Source organism: Lagopus muta, chromosome 11 (genome assembly GCF_023343835.1).
Source record: "Lagopus muta isolate bLagMut1 chromosome 11, bLagMut1 primary, whole genome shotgun sequence".
Classification (NCBI taxonomy): Eukaryota; Metazoa; Chordata; class Aves; order Galliformes; family Phasianidae; genus Lagopus; species Lagopus muta.
The window spans coordinates 14669494-14689440 of NC_064443.1; the positions used below are offsets into that span (position 1 = coordinate 14669494).

General features: G+C 41.2%; 1 protein-coding gene across 1 annotated transcript in view; it reads right to left on the reverse strand.

Annotated features, from left to right (window-relative positions):
* Positions 1-12647: 12647 nt before the first annotated feature.
* The window catches only part of SUCLG2 (succinate-CoA ligase GDP-forming subunit beta), a 100286-nt gene continuing 92986 nt past the window's right edge, over positions 12648-19947 (reverse strand). Inside the window, exons 10-11 of the mRNA XM_048958039.1 lie at positions 18228-18348; positions 12648-13227 (exon numbers count right to left, since the gene is read on the reverse strand). Coding sequence (XP_048813996.1) covers positions 13112-13227; positions 18228-18348 — 237 coding nt within the window. The 3' untranslated portion in view covers positions 12648-13111. The remainder of the gene's footprint in view (positions 13228-18227; positions 18349-19947) is intronic.

Here is a 19947-nt window from a genome sequence, read left to right on the forward strand (position 1 = left end):
TAAGGCTGCTTATATTTATATCTCCTAATATGGTAGCCAAAGTAGTCCAATCTGAGGAAAAGTTTTCTGTCCTCCAGCTGCCCCAAATCAGACAGAGCTGTCTGCTGAAAGCCTTCACCCATATAAGGGGCAGTTGCTCCCAATAAACAGCCAGTTTCACTCAGAAACTTTTAAAAACCACCCTCCAAATCTCACTGAAAGCCTAGTATTTTTTTCTTGGTCACCTGGCAGACCACAGCCTCTAAGGTAGCTGGAACTTGGTTCCTGCATGATTACTGGAAGGAACTTGAAACAGGCTTGCAACCAACCTTTACAGAGTGCCCATCAAACTGCCTGTTCCCATGGGGCAAATGCTTGTCTTTTTGACACCAAAAAGACACAGTACAGAGGTGCTCAATGGAGATACTTGCTTTCAGTTTGCACTCTTTGCATTATACCTGATTTATCAACAGCTTGTAATGTCTCATGATAAATAATGGATAGTCAGAACGTAGTGTACAACATGCTTCAGAATCATGTCCCACGCATACAAGAGGCAATTCTGCATGCCCAGAGATATCTGCTAAAATCTCCACAACAGAAAATTGCTATTTTCTACCTTTTTATAGCCTGTTTGTGCAGTTATCACTTATTTCACTTATTCACTATTTCACTATATCACAATTTCACTATATCACAATTCACTATTTCACTATATCACAATTATCACTTATTCAAATCCATGCCTTTTACCTATTGGTACATTATTCTAGTGAGAGCCTAAGTATTTCTAAATACCATCATGCTCCCTTTAAGGCAGGAACACAGTAAGACAATACTAATGTGAAAGATGCAGACAGATAAACACTGGGGTACAAAATTCCAGAGTGGAATTCTTGTGTACCATTTATATCCTTCATTGAAGTTTCTAAAGCAGCTACCCAGCTTGAAATCCAAGCATCAGACCTGGAAACCACTTTTGAAAGCAGGGGCCAAAGAGAATGGGTAATTTTTCAAAGATGTACAGGGAATTTGAGAGAGCACTGAAGAACAGGAGCAACATTCCCTAGTGAAATATAAAATGCTAGTCATAAAACTTGACTTAGTATAACACTATGCACCTGTTTCTCTGCCTTCTTTGTTGAATTTCTTATATATGCTTTTAAAATATCCTTTAATAACATAAAAAAGGAATAAAAAATATGCAGGTGCTTCTATTTATGAATAAGAAACTTTCTTAGAAGTTCACAAGAACAACAACAGAACCAATGCGTTTTCCAAGGCACAATAAGATTTCTGAGCAAGCCTTCTTTATTATTCAGTTTAAGCACAACTGAAACATACGGCCGCTTCAGATTTGGCTCTGACCTGAAGCACGCCTTGTAGAACAGTGTTTCTGCCTCCCTGTAAGCCCCAGTTTCATTTGCCAGGCCTTGTGAACAGTGATCTATCCATCCACGCCATGCATATTATGTCAAATTTATTACGGTAGCTTTTCAGCAAATTTCCTGTCAGGGCTTCATTCTTCTTGTAGATTCTGCAAATGAACAACATTTTTAGTTACAAATGCCTCCTCGTGAGGCAGCGCTCCTGACAATAGGACTGAACTTACTGTTCAGTACTTACTGTATTTCTTACAGAATTGTGACACCAGTATAACCAATCATTATGACACATTGCTGAGGAACACCGTTTTGCTCTGCTGTTGATGTATTTCCAATTCAAAACGAACAGGAGTGATACTGGGAGTCATTCAAGCCTTGATTAGTACTTGAATAGATCAAGCATACATCTTCATATCCCATTAGAAGAAGACAACACAAAGAATTGGCTGCCCCCAACCAAGGCCCTGAACCCTGGGAGAGGTTTGTCCACAGAACAAACGACAGATACATGGAAACATGAACATCAAATATGCACAGAGCGCGTCGCGAAACAGAAAGAACTGCAAGATGTTCTTGACAAATGGTGGCGGTGCTAATGAGCGTCTGGACTAAATGATTATATTCCCTTTTTGATTGAAAGCACTTACAGGTTTGCATTAGCTCTGACCCAGCAAAGCATTAACACCTGCTCAGAGCAAAGATGCAGAGGCTTCTGGGCTGTAAAGGCAGCGCTCATGCGTGGGTAGATAAATGAACTGGGAGTTCGGGAGAGAAATGCCCCTGCTGGCTCTTCCCAACTGGCAGGATCAGTGCCCAATAAACATGCCAGTGAAATGTTATTTTTAAGAGGGGAACCAGAAAGTCCTTCTGATTTTGTCTACAGAGGAGCCTTGAGCCAGCCCTGTGGACCTGTGTGAGCTGATTGCAATGCAGACAGCTGCACCCAGGCACCAGGTGAACTCAGACATGTTTATGAGAAGCTCTAATTCATTTTGATGAAAGTTTAACTATGGTTTCCTGGTTGTTCCTCCCCTATAAGCCTCACATTCCATGCCAAGCATAGCAACACTTGCATTTCTTTCAGCAGAGGTAAAGCAGAAGGCTAAATATTTTGGAGCATCAGTACACATTAAATTCCCTGCTGCTCTGAGAGTGCTTCTCATAAATACTGTGGGTAGGCTGTGTTATGAGTATCAGACACAGAGAAGAAGACCAATGTGATTAATCACAAATAGACCAAGGAAAACTCATGTTGGAGTTTTGAGGATTGCTATTGGTTGTTCTTGGAGAACTTGCAAGTACAAAGTTATTGAGCATCAAATGACTATTTAACCTAGCATACCAGCATTTCTCTTGCTTTGGAAGTCTATGCCAGAGACTGAAAAAAGCAGGATTTAAGTAGCTGTCAGAAAAACTGAAAAGGCTTTGTGACTCCAAAGGTCTGGAGAAAATAAATACAATCACTCAGAGTAATTTTTAAGTCATGGACAAATGGCATTGAATAAGCTAACCATGGTGAATTTTATAAAGCAGTAAATAGGAATATCACTCTTCAGCCCAAGCTTTAGCAAAGGAAAATGTCCTTTGGCAGACGAGAAACTGAATTTCTTTCCCTCAGTGCCCCATGATGCTAGCTGGGAGTCAAACAGGCAGGTCCTACACACTGCATTTCAGTGGTTTTCTTACTAAGCAACACTGCTCATGTCCACGGTTGTGTATCTACTGCTGATGACACCAAGTAATACTGCAGAGCTCAGTTCTGCAAGGTGCTGAGCTCCTGCAGTGTCTCTGCAGAGGGATGAACTCCGGTTTCATTCCAGCTGATGCTGTTCTCTCTGTGACATAAGCATGCAGCTAAGCCATACAGTGCTGACAAATGCTAATTCCCACCTTCAGGGCAGTACTAATTCTATTTTCCAAATCTCAATTGTATCAAGACCTGTACTGGATTTTCCACTGAGCCCCATGCAAAGTGCAGCACAACCCTATGTCACGACAGGGACTATCCACCAGATTAGGTCACCAGGTATTAATACATGGCTTTAGGTTCTGCTGCAGAAATAGTCCCAGGGCTCAAGTTTAAAGCAGCATTGTTGGGTGACAGCACTGAAAGCCAAAGTGCAGAGGCACGAGGCACTCTTCTGAAGGGATACAAACAATAAACCCCTCTGCAGGCATTGGTAGCAATACAGCTGGAAGTATGTGAAAGTCTAAAGAACTTTTCAGAGGATAAAGTGAACTAACAAAGACATCAGCATCCATCCATCAGCTGTCAGGGAACACAACCTCTGTCTTTCATCTTTGCTTATGGCAAAGCACACATTTAAGTGGTTTCCTACAGAGGGATGTCTTTGCTGAACTGAGGCCTGCAGGAGCCATTGATCATTTCCATGAGTAAACAACCTCGTTTTGCACTAAGCAGAGAACACATGGATGCAAAAATGCAGGTTGTGGTTTTGCAGCAAGCCCCAGAATCTCAGGAAGTATCTTGGGTATAAAAACAAAAACAAACTTAAAGAAAAGTTGGGATTTTGGACTCCCCTCCCTCCAATACGTACCCCTTGGCACCATCATCTTCTTCTCCAATAAAGACGAAGAATAGTTTCCATAATGTAACATCACAGGTAGAGCACAATTTGTGCATCTAAAGTTTTCTCATCAAAACCGGAAAACAACCAGGAAAAAACAGATGTTGATTCTGCTATGGTTTTGTCATGTGAATCAATCAAACACCAGCAAAACATTACTTTCGTTTCAGTGTGAACGATCATTTCCTCACTTCCAGTGAGAAAGATCCATTCCAAACGGCCATTTGTCTCCAAGTGCAAAAACAAATCTTCAGCTACAGTATTTCAAATTAACATTATTTTTCTAAAAGGAAGAAGAAAATCCATTTTCAATCATCTGTGAGTAAAACACTTTGCTTCCTAATTCCAGGCAGGGCTCGTGGAGCAGCAGAATCCTTTGTCTGCCAGTGTATGGACTTAAAGTGCTTTAGGATTAATTTGTTTTCCTTTTTTTTTTGCTTCACACTGCATTAATTTTTTTGGCCGTTAACTGCGGTGATATGCAAAAGATACAAGTATTTGTAATTAAAATCTTCAAACTTAAACAATTCTAGAGTCTGGAATGTTTAATTATTTAGTAGTTGTTGAAGATATTCACAGTATCTAAAACACTGGAAATCTCTTAGGTATTTGCATGCTTTGCATTTATTACTGTTTTTCTTCTTTTTTCCTACAGATTTACTCTTCTTTCCAAGTTTGACCCAAGAATTGAGAGCTACAGGAAGGCAAAGCCGAGGAAAACAGCTCAAATCAGTTTTCTTCAGTTAGGACTTTTGGTTGATTTGTTGCAACTACAGCAAAGAAAACAGAAGCACCTCTTAACTAAGAAACTACTGAGAATCCAAGAGACAAGCAGATAGTTAAGAAACCAATGCTGCATTTATCTCAAGATTAAAAGCTGCTCTTCCGAGGGGTTTAAAGAGGCTTCCTCAACTGCAACATTTAGAGAGAAAAAAAAGAGGCATACCAAGAAATGAACTTCTCTTAAATGTTTCCTTCAAAAGCGTTCCCATCTTCACTGTCTGTAAGTCTCTTTTACACCTTAGGGTAAAGACTGCTTTAGCTGTGTTTTGGTAATCCTTAGATTCATCATAATTACTACGTGTTTAAATAGAGAAACACGGTGAATTTCTTCTTATGTACAAAAATTAGAGCTGGTGTCAGAGCTCACCCACAGCATCGCTGCTAGGCTCGCAGCTGAGTTGGTCCTCCAGTTGAGGCCACATCCCCTTGTCTCTCATCAAGGTAGGGGAAACACTGACAAAAAGGAAAATAAAATAAAAGAAGAAGAAGAAAGGGAAGAAAAGCAAAAAAGAAATCTAAAAAAGAAGGAACAGTAAAAAAAAAACCTCCTAAGTTTCTCGAAATACAACCCGCCACCCTTTGGACTGTTTTTGATAGGCCTCTTATAATTAGTTCTTGCTTGCAATTTCTGTGATAATTGCACTCTGTATTAATTGAGCATATATTGTACTCCATGCAGGCAGCAAGTGATGAAGCTGTCGGTGTTTTGTTAGCTATTACACTGCCTGATTCTGTGGGCTGTTTGATATTGGTAACAAATTAGCCAATTTATACATCATAAATAAGATTCAAAAGCCCTGCTTTATCAGCTAGAGAGAAAAATACTGTTATCTTGGTTGACAAAATTCTTGTGCTAAGATTCTCAGTGCCTTTTGGCAGGAATTCATCACAGCAGATGTATTCCTTCTATTGGGCATCATTTGGTCCAATTATTCTTAATGCTTAATGGCAGAATAATTGGACAAAATGGTAATATATACTCCAATAAAATACTTTCATCAAATACTTTAATTGCTGGATCTCCATAACTGCAGTGCTGAGCTCTTAACTCTGCTTATTGACATTTGACAGACAATGATCTTAATGGGCTATTTTTATAAATCTCTTGATGAGCTTTATCAGTGGCAAGCACTAAACCCACAGAAGCAGGTCCTACTTTGGTAAATGGGCTGGGGAATATGAACAAATAGGTTAAAAAAAACACAATGTGACATAAATCTGCTCCACGGTGCTACCTGAGGTAGGAAGAGGAAGGCTGGGAAGCTACTGAAAATCACTGGGACCAATGGTGAGAAGGAGAGGCTTAAAGTCAGGGGAAGACTTACGGACCAGACGAGGATTGCTGGCATTCCAAGGCACTGACTTCCGTGTTGCCTGTTTGGACAATGTAAGGTACTATGGGCCCTAGGTCTTTTCAGAGCTCCTTGCTGCCCAGGGACAGAGGAATGCATTTTGTCATGCAGAAAGCATGTATTCAGAAGGCATCTTTTCCCAGTTTCCATCACCCACAGTGTAGAAATATCAGGCAGAAGGACTTGGCAAGTACCTTTCCAGTTTGGATTCAGCTCAGCCTCGCTGAAACAGGAGGCACCTACAGGTGTGGGTTAGAGCAGAAACAGGACAGCTCTGCCAGGAAAGGGAACGGTGTTCATGCAATCCTACTCTGAAGGAGCACCTACTCTTGAGTTGCCAAATTAATGTCATATTGTGAATAATGAACAAAGAGGGCTGAGCTAGGGCCCGGGGACCAACGCAGAGATACTGCACAGCTGGTCCTGAATGCTGGGAGCCACACAGGCACCTTCTGAATTAGCTGCTTTTAGCATTCATCTTAGAAGAGGCTCGAACATAGTGGGTGGGTGGTTCTGTTATACCAGCAACAGACAGCAGAACAAAAGGGACCACACATAAAAGTCAGGCTGTGCTTCTGCTGCTGTTGCTACATTTTCAGATCTTTGCAAGATCCGGAAACAACTGGGACAGAACTCTGTGATGTGAGAGATCTCAAGCTTGATAATGAAACCTGGAAATCAATCTTTAAGGAGGCACAGCTTTGGCAGACCCCTTCGTATCTCCTGAAAGTAAGCCATTTTCAAAGGGCAGCCTCATGAGGACGGATCTGGGAATTTCCCAGCTAGAAAAGCCAATGCAGCTGTCATGCAAGAACAGGCTGCCTTCAGCAGATGGAGCATGACAGCAAGAATTCTTTAGGCTTACAAGCAGCTATTTCTAAAATGGGTATAATCCAGAGAATAGCAGAAAAATCAATAGATGGGTAATGTTAAGGAAATCAATAGGATTGAAGCTTTAAGGCTGAGTTGTTCACGTGGAGAACTGATGCCAGCCTGGTGTTGTCCTAAAGCGTTTTGTCCTGATGAGGGTGCACTCAGCATTCCGGACATTGGTGTGAAAACAGCACTGCTTTGCACCCGCCAGACAAATAATGGAAAAAAGGATTCGTTCTCACAGAAGACATTCTGCATGTCTGAGAAAATTCACTTTCTGAGTGTTCTCGGAAGCAAATCTAAGGAGCGATTACCAGCTGCCCTGTGGGCAAGCTGTGGAGGTGAGTTAAGCCAAACATTTCACCAGGGCTACAAGACAATAGTTATGGAAAGGTAAATGCAAAATATTTATGCTTCATTTTCCCCGTGTTTTGCAGATGCTTCTTCAGAGCACAACTCAAAGGGGATTAACATCTCCACATCTGAAGTGGTAGTCTTGCTGTGCAATATGGGAAAAGCACTTGGGAAAGCAGTGGAAAAGGCTGCTGGCACGAAAAGCTTACAGTTCTTCAGGAACTCAGATTTAGGCTGAGCCGTGCTAATCAATAAACCTCAGGTGATGGCCAGGTTATGATGGCCCAGGGAAAGGAAGGGCCAGTTGCTGGCTCAGCTCACTGAAGTCTCTCCAACATCAACCAGCCCTGCAGAGCAGTCAAGCACACTTAGGGATCTACATAGGAGCAGAGGATTCTAGGGTTGATAGTTTCTACTGATAAAAAACGAACAAGGATTCATTGAGCTTGTCTGTATGTGCAGAGAGGTGCGCAAGGGCAGAACCCAGGTTTGTGTTTGTTATGCAAACCCTACCTCACACCTTGCTTGGTGGCAGAAGCAGGATGAGCTCTTTGATGTCCAATGGCAGAGCTGCTGCTCTCCTATTTGAAAGGCAGCACGAATCCTTCCAAAGCTTCAGGCTGTGTGCATTCACAGCCTGCGATACTGCAGCTGTAGGAGATTAATACCATGCTGCTGTCAATAGCCTTCAAATGAAGCCTCTGGACACAACCAGCTGGGAAACACATCCATTTTGCTATGCAAGCTGCCCACGTAAGGCAGGGCACCGAATGCCATGTATTTCTTGAACTGTGCTGCCCTGCATTGGCCATGATCGGTCACGAGGCCAACCAGAGCAGTGCTCAGGTACAAAATGGCATTTTCTAATTCTCACCACCGACCCATCAGGGAAACAAAGGAGGAACGCCACTGCAAGTACTTGTTGCAATGCCCTTTCTTGCCTGTTATTCTTTATTTCTGTTTTGGTGCGGCTGGAGAGCAGCAATCGGCACCTAGCTGCAAAGAAGCTGCCAGATGCAATTACAGAGAAAGTCTTGAAGGACACCGTGCTGAAACAGAGGCATCTGAAATAAAGGGAACAGCTTTGTTTAGCTGGATGGCCCTTTGCTGCCCTGCAATTCTTTATGTCGATTATAATAGAAAGATCAAATTCCTCATTTTCCCATCTATCTAGAGCAATGCAAAAACTCTTACACTTGATCTCTCTGAGCCCTCCTTTCCCATATTCACTTACAAATACTTTGTCACTGTCACCTCTCTGACAGCGGTCTCCTTGCATGCGTGCGTTCAGAAGGCTTGCTCAGGTAAATACAAAGGACCCAGTTTCCAAATCCCATCATGCTGCACATCTCAACAGCAATTTAAAAAATGGAGTAACCTACTTCTGTCAGCTGCTTCCTTCTCCCCAGACTTGGCTACTTTTTTAGGCTTCATTTCAAATTAGCTGGGATGTAATTGGGATCTGGGGGCCAGGCTACTTCCCTGTTGTCAGAGACTCAAGGAAGTTTGGAATGAGACATCTCCTGTCAAGGAGGTGGGCAAAGGCAATACGTTCCTCATGGCACTGCTTTGCCTTCCTCCTCCTTCATGACGTGGGAACGCTCCAAGGACACGTGGAGGACAGCGATGGGAAATTTGCCATGATTCCAATATGGAACTTCTTCATTGCAAGCAAGGTGGCATCACTGCCATAACCTTTCCCTCTTCAGTGATCCAAGACCTATTGGAAAGAAGTGTCCACAAGAAATGGAAAGCATCATATAAACCTGCGTTCCTCCAGTGCTGCTGTTCCTACAACACTCGGCACTGACAAGCATGGGCAGAAAATACAGAACACAAATTCACACATGCTACCAGCTCTTGAATAAGGCAGTTTTATCTGATATGAATAATAACATCCATTAATCCACGTACACTTTTGTTTTTAATCTTTAGCTGGTACTTTCTGAGGCTGAACAAAGACAAAGATGTGTTCAGGATTCTACCAGGGACGCATCTGTCTCTGGATGAAAGGATCCTGACATCAAACTGAGTGCAGCTGGGCTGGAAAAAGTTTTAAATCACTGCGATCAACACAAGTTTTGCACCAAAGTAGAAATATGAATACCATGATTTCCTCTGGGTGACAGACAAATCCTGTTATTCTACTTATGAATGGGTCTCATTAAGTGAAAAAAAATTGTTGGTGCAACCTGTTCCCTTTTAAATTAAACATATTAAAGTTGATAGATACCCCTAATTCTCTGCTCAGCCTTTTATGTATTGCAATAACACTGTTCCCATTGTTAGGGAAAGTCTTGAGTCTGCATAATCTGCTTTTCATTTCCCTGGCAGCTGCAGATCATTCTCAGTGACTAAATTAAAAAGTTTCTTTTAAGAATCCACCAGATCTGTCCTTCTGATTCCTCCCTGCACCTACAAGTCACAACAAAACTAACAAAACAAAAACTTACCAACAAGCATTAAATCCTAGCAAATCAGGCTGGAAGGTCACCTCAGCCAGCCCTCTGCCCTGAGGCAAAAATCAACTCTTCTTAAAGCAGTCCTGGCAGATGCTCATCTGACTCCAAAACACATCCTCTGATGATTTCACAGCTCGTTCCTTGGCTCACCTCTTGCCTATAAGTCCAACCTAAATGTCCTTTGCCACAGCTAAAGCTCCTCAATGCTTGTCCTTTTTGCAAGAAAAACTATTTCTCCTTGGAGAAGCACTAAGCCTGATAGGCTGGTGGATTTCTGTAGCTAAGCAGATTCCTTTCAGAGGACACAGTGTTGCCAGCACCAAGCCTGGAGCACAGAGCCCAGTAGAAAGGCTTGGACTTGTGCTTCAGACCACCCTCAGTGCACTCACCAAGCACTGAGTGCCATCCAGCACAATGGCACCATCCAGACCAAGCTGCCACAGCAACCAGAGGCCTGAGAATGCCAGCAGTTCCCAGGCAGGGCAAGCAGCATAGCTCTGCTCCCTGCGGGGCAGCAGGTTGCGCTGTGGAGCAAAGGCGCTGCCGACAGATCTACACTGACCTGCCGTTCCCATCACAGCAATTCTGGTGATGCCAGCTGCTTTTCCAGACACAGGGAAGGAAAGCTCTGACAAACAGGTTAGCAAATCAATGTTAAGGACATAACTCCAGAACTCCCAGCTGTTACATGCTGTTTGCTGTGTGAATTTCAGGGTATCCAGTTAAAGACATCACAATGTCAGCATTAACAGCTTCCTCTTGCTTTTCCATCTACATGCCCAATCCTACAGAGCTTTACTAATACAGGCTAAAATCTGAAGATTCAAAGGCAACTAAATCCCACTTAAACTCTCACAAAGGGGATTACGTGGAACTTACTGCTGCTTCCACCCTGCTGCTCTCCACAGGAGGGGCGATGCTCCCGTGTGCCCCTTCAGCTTTCAGCGCTAACTGCAGGACATTGGGCTGGGGACAGCAAACCTCACTTGTGCCAGGCTGCAACTCTGTGTGCTAGAGCAAAAAGAGCATCCCTTCCAGGTATTGCATTACTTGTGATTTAAAACAGTTAAGACCGCAGGAAGTGTAACTAGAAGCAAGGGAGACCAGAACCAGCTACTCACGTTTCCACGCAGAGGGAAAGAACCCACCTAGCGATAGCAAACCAGTTCACAGCATCGCACACAGCAAGCTGTGCATACAAAGCATGCCTCTGGTTACAGAAAGCCAGCGGTGCCATGGCACAAGCACAGCATGCTGATTTGGAAACACACGCCCAGAGCTAAGAAAACTTTCAATGTAACAGCTGAAAAGTAAAAATGATACTGTTCTATTCTGCTTATGGCTTAACAGAAGTGAAATTTACGTGTACTGTCACTAGATTATGTATAAGAAATGGGGGAAAGATTATTTTTTATGGTATAAGGTAGACTGCATTAGTGAATATAAATTCCTATGTGTTTAACTTCATCAATCTCTAACAAAATGCTGAATGGAAGAACACAAAATACAACAAACAAATTAAATGTATTTTCTAGAGAGAACAAAGTCATTAAATGGGTTCATTTTTACATTTATTTGACCAAACAATTGGTGTAGATAATGTTAATCTTTGCAGAATAATCATATACACACACAAGAGTGGTTTTGGGACCCAAAGTAGATAGGCAGTGTATGACAACATTGCATAAACAGCTCTCCTACAGAATGCCTCTAGCTGCAGTATTCAAACACAGAAAAGAGTGGCTTTTGTATTTATCCTGGTGAGGTAAACATTTCTTCCTTCAAAGCTGTGCACATCCATGCACCTTCACAAGAACTGTAATGACACCTTCTGTGCCATTCAGTCACTAAGTGCAGACCCAGTGGCATATTCACTGCTGTCCTAATGGCTGTAAGTTTTTGCCTTGAGCAACAGGGAGAGAGAAGAATGGGGAAGAAAAACCTACAGAAACTGATGACAGCAGCCTATCTCCACTATTTGTGTGAAGGGGCAGAGATTAGTGCAGGCAATTTATTTAGAAGGTGATCGTTTTAATGGAAACGTCAAGAAAAAACCATTTACATTTTTTCTAAGCAGAATGTGGTATTGATCAGAGCTGCTCAAAAATCATCATTAAGAATTTATTAGACAAATTCTCACCTCTCTGCCCATTTACAAAATCTTCAAGACCCCATCGCAATACTCACTCATTTGTTCACCGTTCAATTTACTGATGATTCCATGCAGTCCCTGTGCTGAGTGAGATCTGTACTGATTTCTGTAGTTACACAAGCCACTGGTATTGTCTTCTGTTCCCTGAGTGAATGATTCATGTAACTAACAGCTTGAATTTGGACTGTTACAGAAGCATATAGAAGCTAAATAAATTTCAGTCCGTATCTGGGTACTGAAACTCATTTCTGATATAGATTTTGACTGATAGCACAGAAATGAAATACTTTAAAACTGGAAACGTTCGTGTGTGTTTTATTCTCGATAAATCAGAAATGTTTTTTGGGGGGGTGAAGATATTTCAATTTAAGAATATTCCATGACCCTAACAGAAAACTGCTTCAGGATCTCACCTCACTCTAAGACCTCACAGCAGTGGTTACTTAGGAAAGTGGTCATTCTGAAAAGCGAGCAGCCATTTTCTGCCTGATGCACACATTCTCCTCACAAACCCCTCTTATGTGCCACGGTCACACTTAGAAACACTGCACCTCGTTTCCAAAACCTAGAAGATAAATCACATTCCACCTATTTACAGGTACAGTATAAGAAAGGAAAGTCCTTCCCCTACCAGCTACTCAGTCTCTTCTACTGTGAGGTATACTTGTGAATCTACAAAAGAAAGTCATCTTAAGGCAAAACGTGTGCTTTCTAAAAAAAGAAAGAGAGAAAAGAAAATAAACTTTCATTTGAATAAAAATAGATACTGTGAGCACAATTTTTTTTTACATTCTTTTAAAAATCCATAAAAATATAAACCCATTATCAGTTTGCTGACTCCTTACAATATAAAAAGATGATCGATAGTATTGTGAAATAGTTTTCTCAGTGTTTATCAGTGGCAAATTCTGGAAGAAAAGGAGAAAAAAAGATTTATGAAATTAAGTATTAATAAAACCCTTAATACCAAAATTATCAAAGCTAGGTGAAGATATACTTTTCAAGAAAGTAACTGCAAGAATTTGTGAGGCCCAATTTGCAAGGCTATCATTTGCCATGTGTCACAAAGAAAGTCCCCCATACACCGATGACAGCCTAGGAAAATTCCACCAGTCCTTCTGAAGAGACAACAGGGATGATGTCTTGTAAAACATGCACTCTTCCTGCAGGTATCTTCAAGGAATTATTTCTTGGCCACACTCGCCACTGCTTTCTTTGCTGCATCTTCAAGGTCACTTGCAGAGGTAATAGGGAGTCCACTTTCATTCAAGATGCGCTGGGCTTCGTGAACATTTGTTCCTAATAAAGAACATTGGATATAATTAGTAATTAATATTAACGAATAAATGAGCCTCTTCTACTAAATCTCTATCAGAAGTGCTGATGCTTCAAAGTACACAATATTCCACTTAACGCCAGGTTCAATGACTGATTTAGACTGAGCTGAGAGGAAGGAACTCAACTTCAGTGACAATTTGGAAAGGCAGCTCAACATGATAGCACTCTTCCCTGCAAGAGGGACTTGGTAAAGATCAGAGGGTCAGTCCAACACCCAGCAGAAGGGGTAGAAAGATCCCACAGCAAGAGCAATACGTAACGGATCATGTACAAGGCCCTTACGATGCTTAGAAATTCACCATCCACTCTTAGCCCTGAAGTATAAAGGACTGTGTACTGATGAAAATCTTAATCCTCTGGAGCTTTCCCCAGCAAAGACACTTTTGATCACTGATGTTTTGAACTTCACGTCAGGCACTGCACTGAGCAAGTGGAATCCACCCTTCTGGATTGTGTCAGCAGTCACACACACTGCATCCCAACTCGATCCTTTTTAGGATCATTTCTACCCCCTCCTGTGCATAAAGTTTCTTGTTCGTTTGCCACATCAAACCATTCAATTACTTTGTAATTCCTAGACCTATCAAAATGAATTTTAATTATACTTGGAACCACACATTAATTGCACCCTTAATAATTCACCAAGCAAGAAGCATTCTCTGTACTGTACAACTTCCAGAAAGCTCATTTTAAGGGGTGATTTTTTTGTTTGTTTGCTTTCTGTCAGTCGTTACACAACGTCTGAATTTATACAGCATAAGTAGAGAAATTTCAAAGCTTATCTAAGCAGTGTGCCAAGTCATGGTTCCCACTCCTGGACTGGAAAACCAAAGACATCCCCACAGCACAGCCCCAGCACGTTGTGATGGGCACAGGAGGTGGAGGATGGTGCAGCCCACAGAGGTCATCGATTTGCAGAGGACACACTGTGAGACAGTGGCAACTTGGGGAAGAAGGTCAAAGACATCTGCAGTTTCTGACAGGAGGGAGATGTGGTTGCACAGTAACATCCAGAATGGTCCAGAACTTTTCCTACAGAAGAGCACAGTGACTCAAACAAGATCACGCTGTTTGAGGTTTTTCAATCATCCCATACATTGTAATGTGGAAGTTGCTAATTGCCAGCAAAGAACTGTATAGGAAAGTCATAAGACCCTGCATAGGTCCTCTTCTCCATTAAGTTCCTTACATTTGTACAGCAATTCCCATAGAGTCCCGAAGGTTTTATCTACTTTAGTGTCATAAACACTAAACACCTGAGATGATACCAGCCTCTCAAATAGGATTCTACAAGTGTTATCAGGAGAACAAATGGAGACAGGGAGAGATTTTTACTGGAAATTTTCCCACACAGAAACAAACACTGTGACAGCTACATATTTAGCATGTGCTGGTCACCAAATGGCAAATATTCATTTATCAGCAGGTGTGAATCAAACAATACCTTGGGTCTGCTCTGCTCTGCACTGACTGCTCTGCACAACGCCTGTCTAACATGCATCACCGAATCAACACGAAACATGGTGAAGGCAGGGAGGAGTTTATGCAGATGAATGAAAATATGAAAGCTTAAAAGAATCTCACTGCTGTCAGAACACTAAGGTCACACACACTATTTATTATACTGCTTTACAGGCAGGCCATACAACCAAACATTTTTCAAGTATTTCATTTGCAGAATCTTTTTAAAGGGACGCTTTTTATCTCATCACGATGAGTGTTTTAGACACAGAGGGCGTGCAAACTGTAATGATGTCCTGTTGAAAGCAGAGTTTTAAAATGAAATGTTCAGGAAATAGTGGAAACATTTAAGAGTGTACACAAGACATCATCTTATTAAAGCAGATGTTAAAATAAACAAATAAATAATGCCACTGTTCTGACATTAACCTCCTGCCACTGGATGGTGTCAGAGAACTGTACACAGAACCCTTATGCAGACTGTTGGAAGCAACCTGCTCTTTACCTGCACCATCACTAAGGAAGTGAAAATGCACAGCCCTGAAGGCTGCAGGGCTCTGCTGCTGTTTTTTCCTCTCTTGTTGTCATTTGTTTTTTGCTTCTGTCTTTGTTCTGCTTTTTAGACTTGATTGCTATTAGGAGGATGCCTCTCTGATGAGGAAAAAAAAAAGGATGTTTTTTCCTTCTGACACATGTTGCTACCAATGACACTCCAAAGAAAAACAAGAAAGCTCTAATTTTATCAGTATATGCTTTCAAGACTTTATATTCTATTGGAAACCTGAACTCTGAAACAACCTCAGTATTTGTGTACATGTAATCTGTCACATTTACATTTCTATCACCTTGAAATCTCTGCTCTCTCTAGCAAAGTGAATCTATTCAACTCATTGCTCCTCGTAATAAATATTCTATCTGGGCATGATTCCACAATTGTAGGATTATACCTGCACACACTGTTAGGAAAGAGACTGCATGGGTTGAATGAAAACAAAAAATAAAACACCCAATCATACTGCAACAGGATTTTAAAGCCAGGATGCCAGAAGAGATGGATATAAAATAAGTTCTAAACGTGACCTTGAAATGCCCCATTCTTTACTATTGGTAGGTAATGTGGCATACTAAAATCACAGCTAATAGATACTAGACCACATTTGTGCTGAAGAGCCATTGGGAGCGAGACAGACAAGCTACAGCAAAATTCCACTTGCAAAAGATTTCTGAATAGGAAAATAAAGACAGAAAAATCATCAGAAGCTGAAAAATACAGATCACGGATCTTAAGGCTAAATATAAGAAGTCAGGGATTTAGGCATTTGAATAGAAGCCAGGTTGATTCCGCGTTTCCACATTTAAGTAGTTCTAATTCCTCCCAGTTCTTCTCATCCTAGGATGAGAAAAACACAATTCATTCTTTGAGAGAGAACGGAAAATTTCCAACACAGGAAGAAGACATCTAATTCACAGTTCTTTTTTTATTCTTTGCTATTTTCATCAAAGACTGAGCTACATAAGTGAGAAACAATTTTTGGCTTCCATACAGCACTACTGGTTTGCTCGCACAAAACTTAATTGAAATACATTACATTTTAAAGGGAAAAAAAACCCCTGCATTAAAACAGCAGAAGTGAGTTTTCGACATCTGTAAGAGATAAAATTCAGAATATGCAGTTTCTCCGTTTGCCTGTGAGCCTTTCAAACAACAATAATCCCATGTCTCAGCTGGTGAGTTCTTTACTGATAAGGCAAGTAAATACATGTAATTATAAAGTTACCATTTTCAAAGAGAAGAGTAATCCTTTCTTTATCCACTGGTAAAACAGCTTGTAATTATAATTCAACTGAGAACAAAGATTTGTCCACAGAATCCTGCTAAATCAAGGCAGATTTGACTGATTAAAACTCTAGTCATCACGACATTTGTAATACAGGGCATGTGGGCAAAGAGTCTTTAAAGTGCAGGTCACAAATCTGTTAGATTTACGGAAATAACCATGAACCTCCTATCGGAAAAATGGAAATCCAAAAAAAAGGGCTTGTCCCTTTTTCACCTTTTGAAGTGCAAAGTGTTGTCAGTGATGTTTTAAAAAGTCCTGGGTAGTCTTATTACCTCTACCGTACTCATTATCAATTCAAAGTCATATATTTGGATAACCCAGTATGAGTTCAAAGAAGAACAAGGAAGATGATTAAGGATCTAAAGGGATTGATTTCTGAGGAAAGATTAAAAGAACCAAATACATGTACAGTTGGGTTGGGTGATGAACGAGAGAGAAAGCTGGAGTTACATGCTAACAGCTCCTAAGTGTGACTGCTGAAGGCTGTACACATCAGAGGTCAGCATCTAGAACGAATTCACAGAGAACACTAGGAATAACAGAAAGAATTAAAATGCTTTTGAGGTAAACATCATGCAGAAGTGGGAGCTGAATGTACTATAATGGGACACAATGTCCTAAGAAAACATGGCAACGTTATCCACTGCATGACCAAGAAGCCCAAGAAAAGTATAATCAAACCTAGCAAAGAGTGTGCAATCACAGGAAGACAGCTGATGCAAGATATCTGCATTGAATGATGTGCTGGACTTGCTAAGGATTGAGCTTTGATCCCTGTGCATAAGCAGCACGTGGCTCTGCTACAGGCCATGGGCCCCAAGGCAGAAGCTCTCCTGATCCTCCCTACTTCCGGGCAAACTCCATTGAGCAGCACCTTTCACATACACCTAAACATGAATATTTAAAGAGACCATAAAAACTCTATTTTTCCAAGGCTACTTAAGTAAAAAAGAGAAGTTTTAAGCATAGCAGTGCTGTGCTGATTTCAGACAGTATACTTTTTCTATTTAGTGGCAGAAATCTCTCTTCTTCCTTCAGGATATTTCTCAGAAATCAGAAACAAACTGCCTTTAAAGCAAAGGAAAGAAGAGGAGCCAGTAACCACCAAGGAATGCTCTTCCTCACCTCTTCATTATTTCTTTACTGGATTTCCTCTAAAAATTATTCTATATCTTTAGCAAACTCATTTTTTTAATGGATTTTAATGGACACTTCAATTCTTGGCTGAAAACACACTGCAGTAAGCTCTCTGAGAAATACTACTTCTAACCTCTTTCTTTTAATTATATTGGAGAAAAATTAAGAAAACTATTTTGCTGCGGGTTTAGAAATAATAGAAATGCATTCAGCAAAAAAACACATGAAAAGGAAATACCTTCCAGTGAATAGCAACTTGCATCAAAATCATTTCTATTTGCATTGCAAATGTTACAAGCAAAACCATAATGCTTTCATTGCAAAATTTCATCTCTTTGCATACCACCTGGTACACCAGGGATATAGAAATACACAAGGAAAGAGAGTTTATTGGCTTTAGGTCATGCCACAGATAAAGAATTAAACATAGCGTGCTGGACTTAGAGCTTAGAAACCAACAAAGCTGACAACAGTATACTGTGAGCGTGAGGGAGGATTTTGTCTGGGACCACCAGCACTCACCTTCCAGCCTGACCACCAGAGGCACTTTCAGCTCAAGCTCTCGGCAGGCTTTGGTGATGCCATTGGCTATAATGGCGCAGTTCACAATACCGCCGAAAATGTTTACAAGTATCGCTTCAACCTGTGGGAAAGAAGAGTGGGAAACAGTTATCTTCAATGAACATGTGTACCAGATCCAAAGCAGGGTAAAAACTTCCTCTGTTAGACAGTTTCATTTACAGAAGGCTGGAAGCTTCGTGGCTGTAGTTGAAGAAGTGGATTTTGAGTGTATTGTTTCTGTAGTATGTTGCAATGATTAAATGCCTTAGTCTAAAGTGGCACTGCAATTTACATCATAAAAGACATTGTTAAGCAGAAAAGGAGAATTTCTACTCATAAAATAAAAACAGATAATTTACACTTTGGATTTGGAAGAATCTTCAGAGTTTGGGGCTCAAGACAGACTGGATATTTGTTTATGCACACTTCACAAAATAATACAGATGTATGCTTGATTATAAGCAGTACAGACGACATGATAACACACTTGCCCTGACTTGATAAAGATAAGTAAAAATCCCTTCTAATTAAAAAGGAGAGGCATGCAAAGAAGAGTTTTCACTGCTACAGATTAATTCATAACAACTTCAGCTACTGTTCATCAGTTCATAGAAACTGAAATTCCTGCACCCATTTCACTACCCAGATGCTTTGGGTCCCCAGCTTGAAAGGAGCATTTGATTTTCATGAAATCAAATACAGCAATAGTAAAAACTAATAATAAAGACAGGTAACAAAAATTGACAACAAAGGGCTACCTTGATGTTTGCAATAGAAAACAACACAGCACAATGCCTTAGAAAGATAACTGTTCTTCTACACACATAAAATTATGTCAAGGTAGCACAACACTGAATCCAAGCTCCCATGGCAGGCTCTTGGAGGGCTGAGGATGCTCCACAGTAACCTTCTCCAAGCAACACAAATAAGCTTTGCCAGAATCACGCTGACTCACAGGAAGATGAAATAAAAAGAGGGGATTAGGTCTGAAGGAATGAAACAACACTGGATCTCACTTGTGCACGATGTCGACCACAGTTATGCTAAACTCACAGCACAAGGTGAACAGATTCCCCTTGCCCTGCAGGCAGACGGCCTCATGCTGGCACTGAGAACACTCCCTGCAGTCACACGTGTGCAGTTCTGCACCACCAGGTCCAGCTTTCCTCTGCAGATAAAACGTGACAACTAGCACTGGAGATGTGCAGTCACACATCTCACCACAGCCAGAAGTACTGCCATCCACAATACAGCAAGGAAAAGGGGAAAAATCTTAACATATGCATCACTTCCCACACGTAATCAGCTCATCTTTATCCTTCAGTAGAAACCTAGAGTGCAAAGCCATCATTTACTGTTGGCGTGTGCAGTGCAATGCAGATCTCCAACGCCAGCTCAAGAACCCTAAAATGAAGCTGACAGTGGGAGCACATCGCTGACTTCTCTCAACACCTTCTGCTGCTCCCAGTTCCAAGGCTTCTCATGACACTGCCCTTGTTAAACACAGGCCAACATCTTAATGTCACGTTAAATGCATACATTCACCAGTCTAGGGTTTTATGGTGATGTCACTGCAACTATTTTTTTCACCTCTGTGTTCCCAGAAAGTCCTTCCCTCTGTAGAAGATGAAACCTTACAGGGCTCCTTCTCTGATTTCCTCCAACTCTACCTACCTATGCG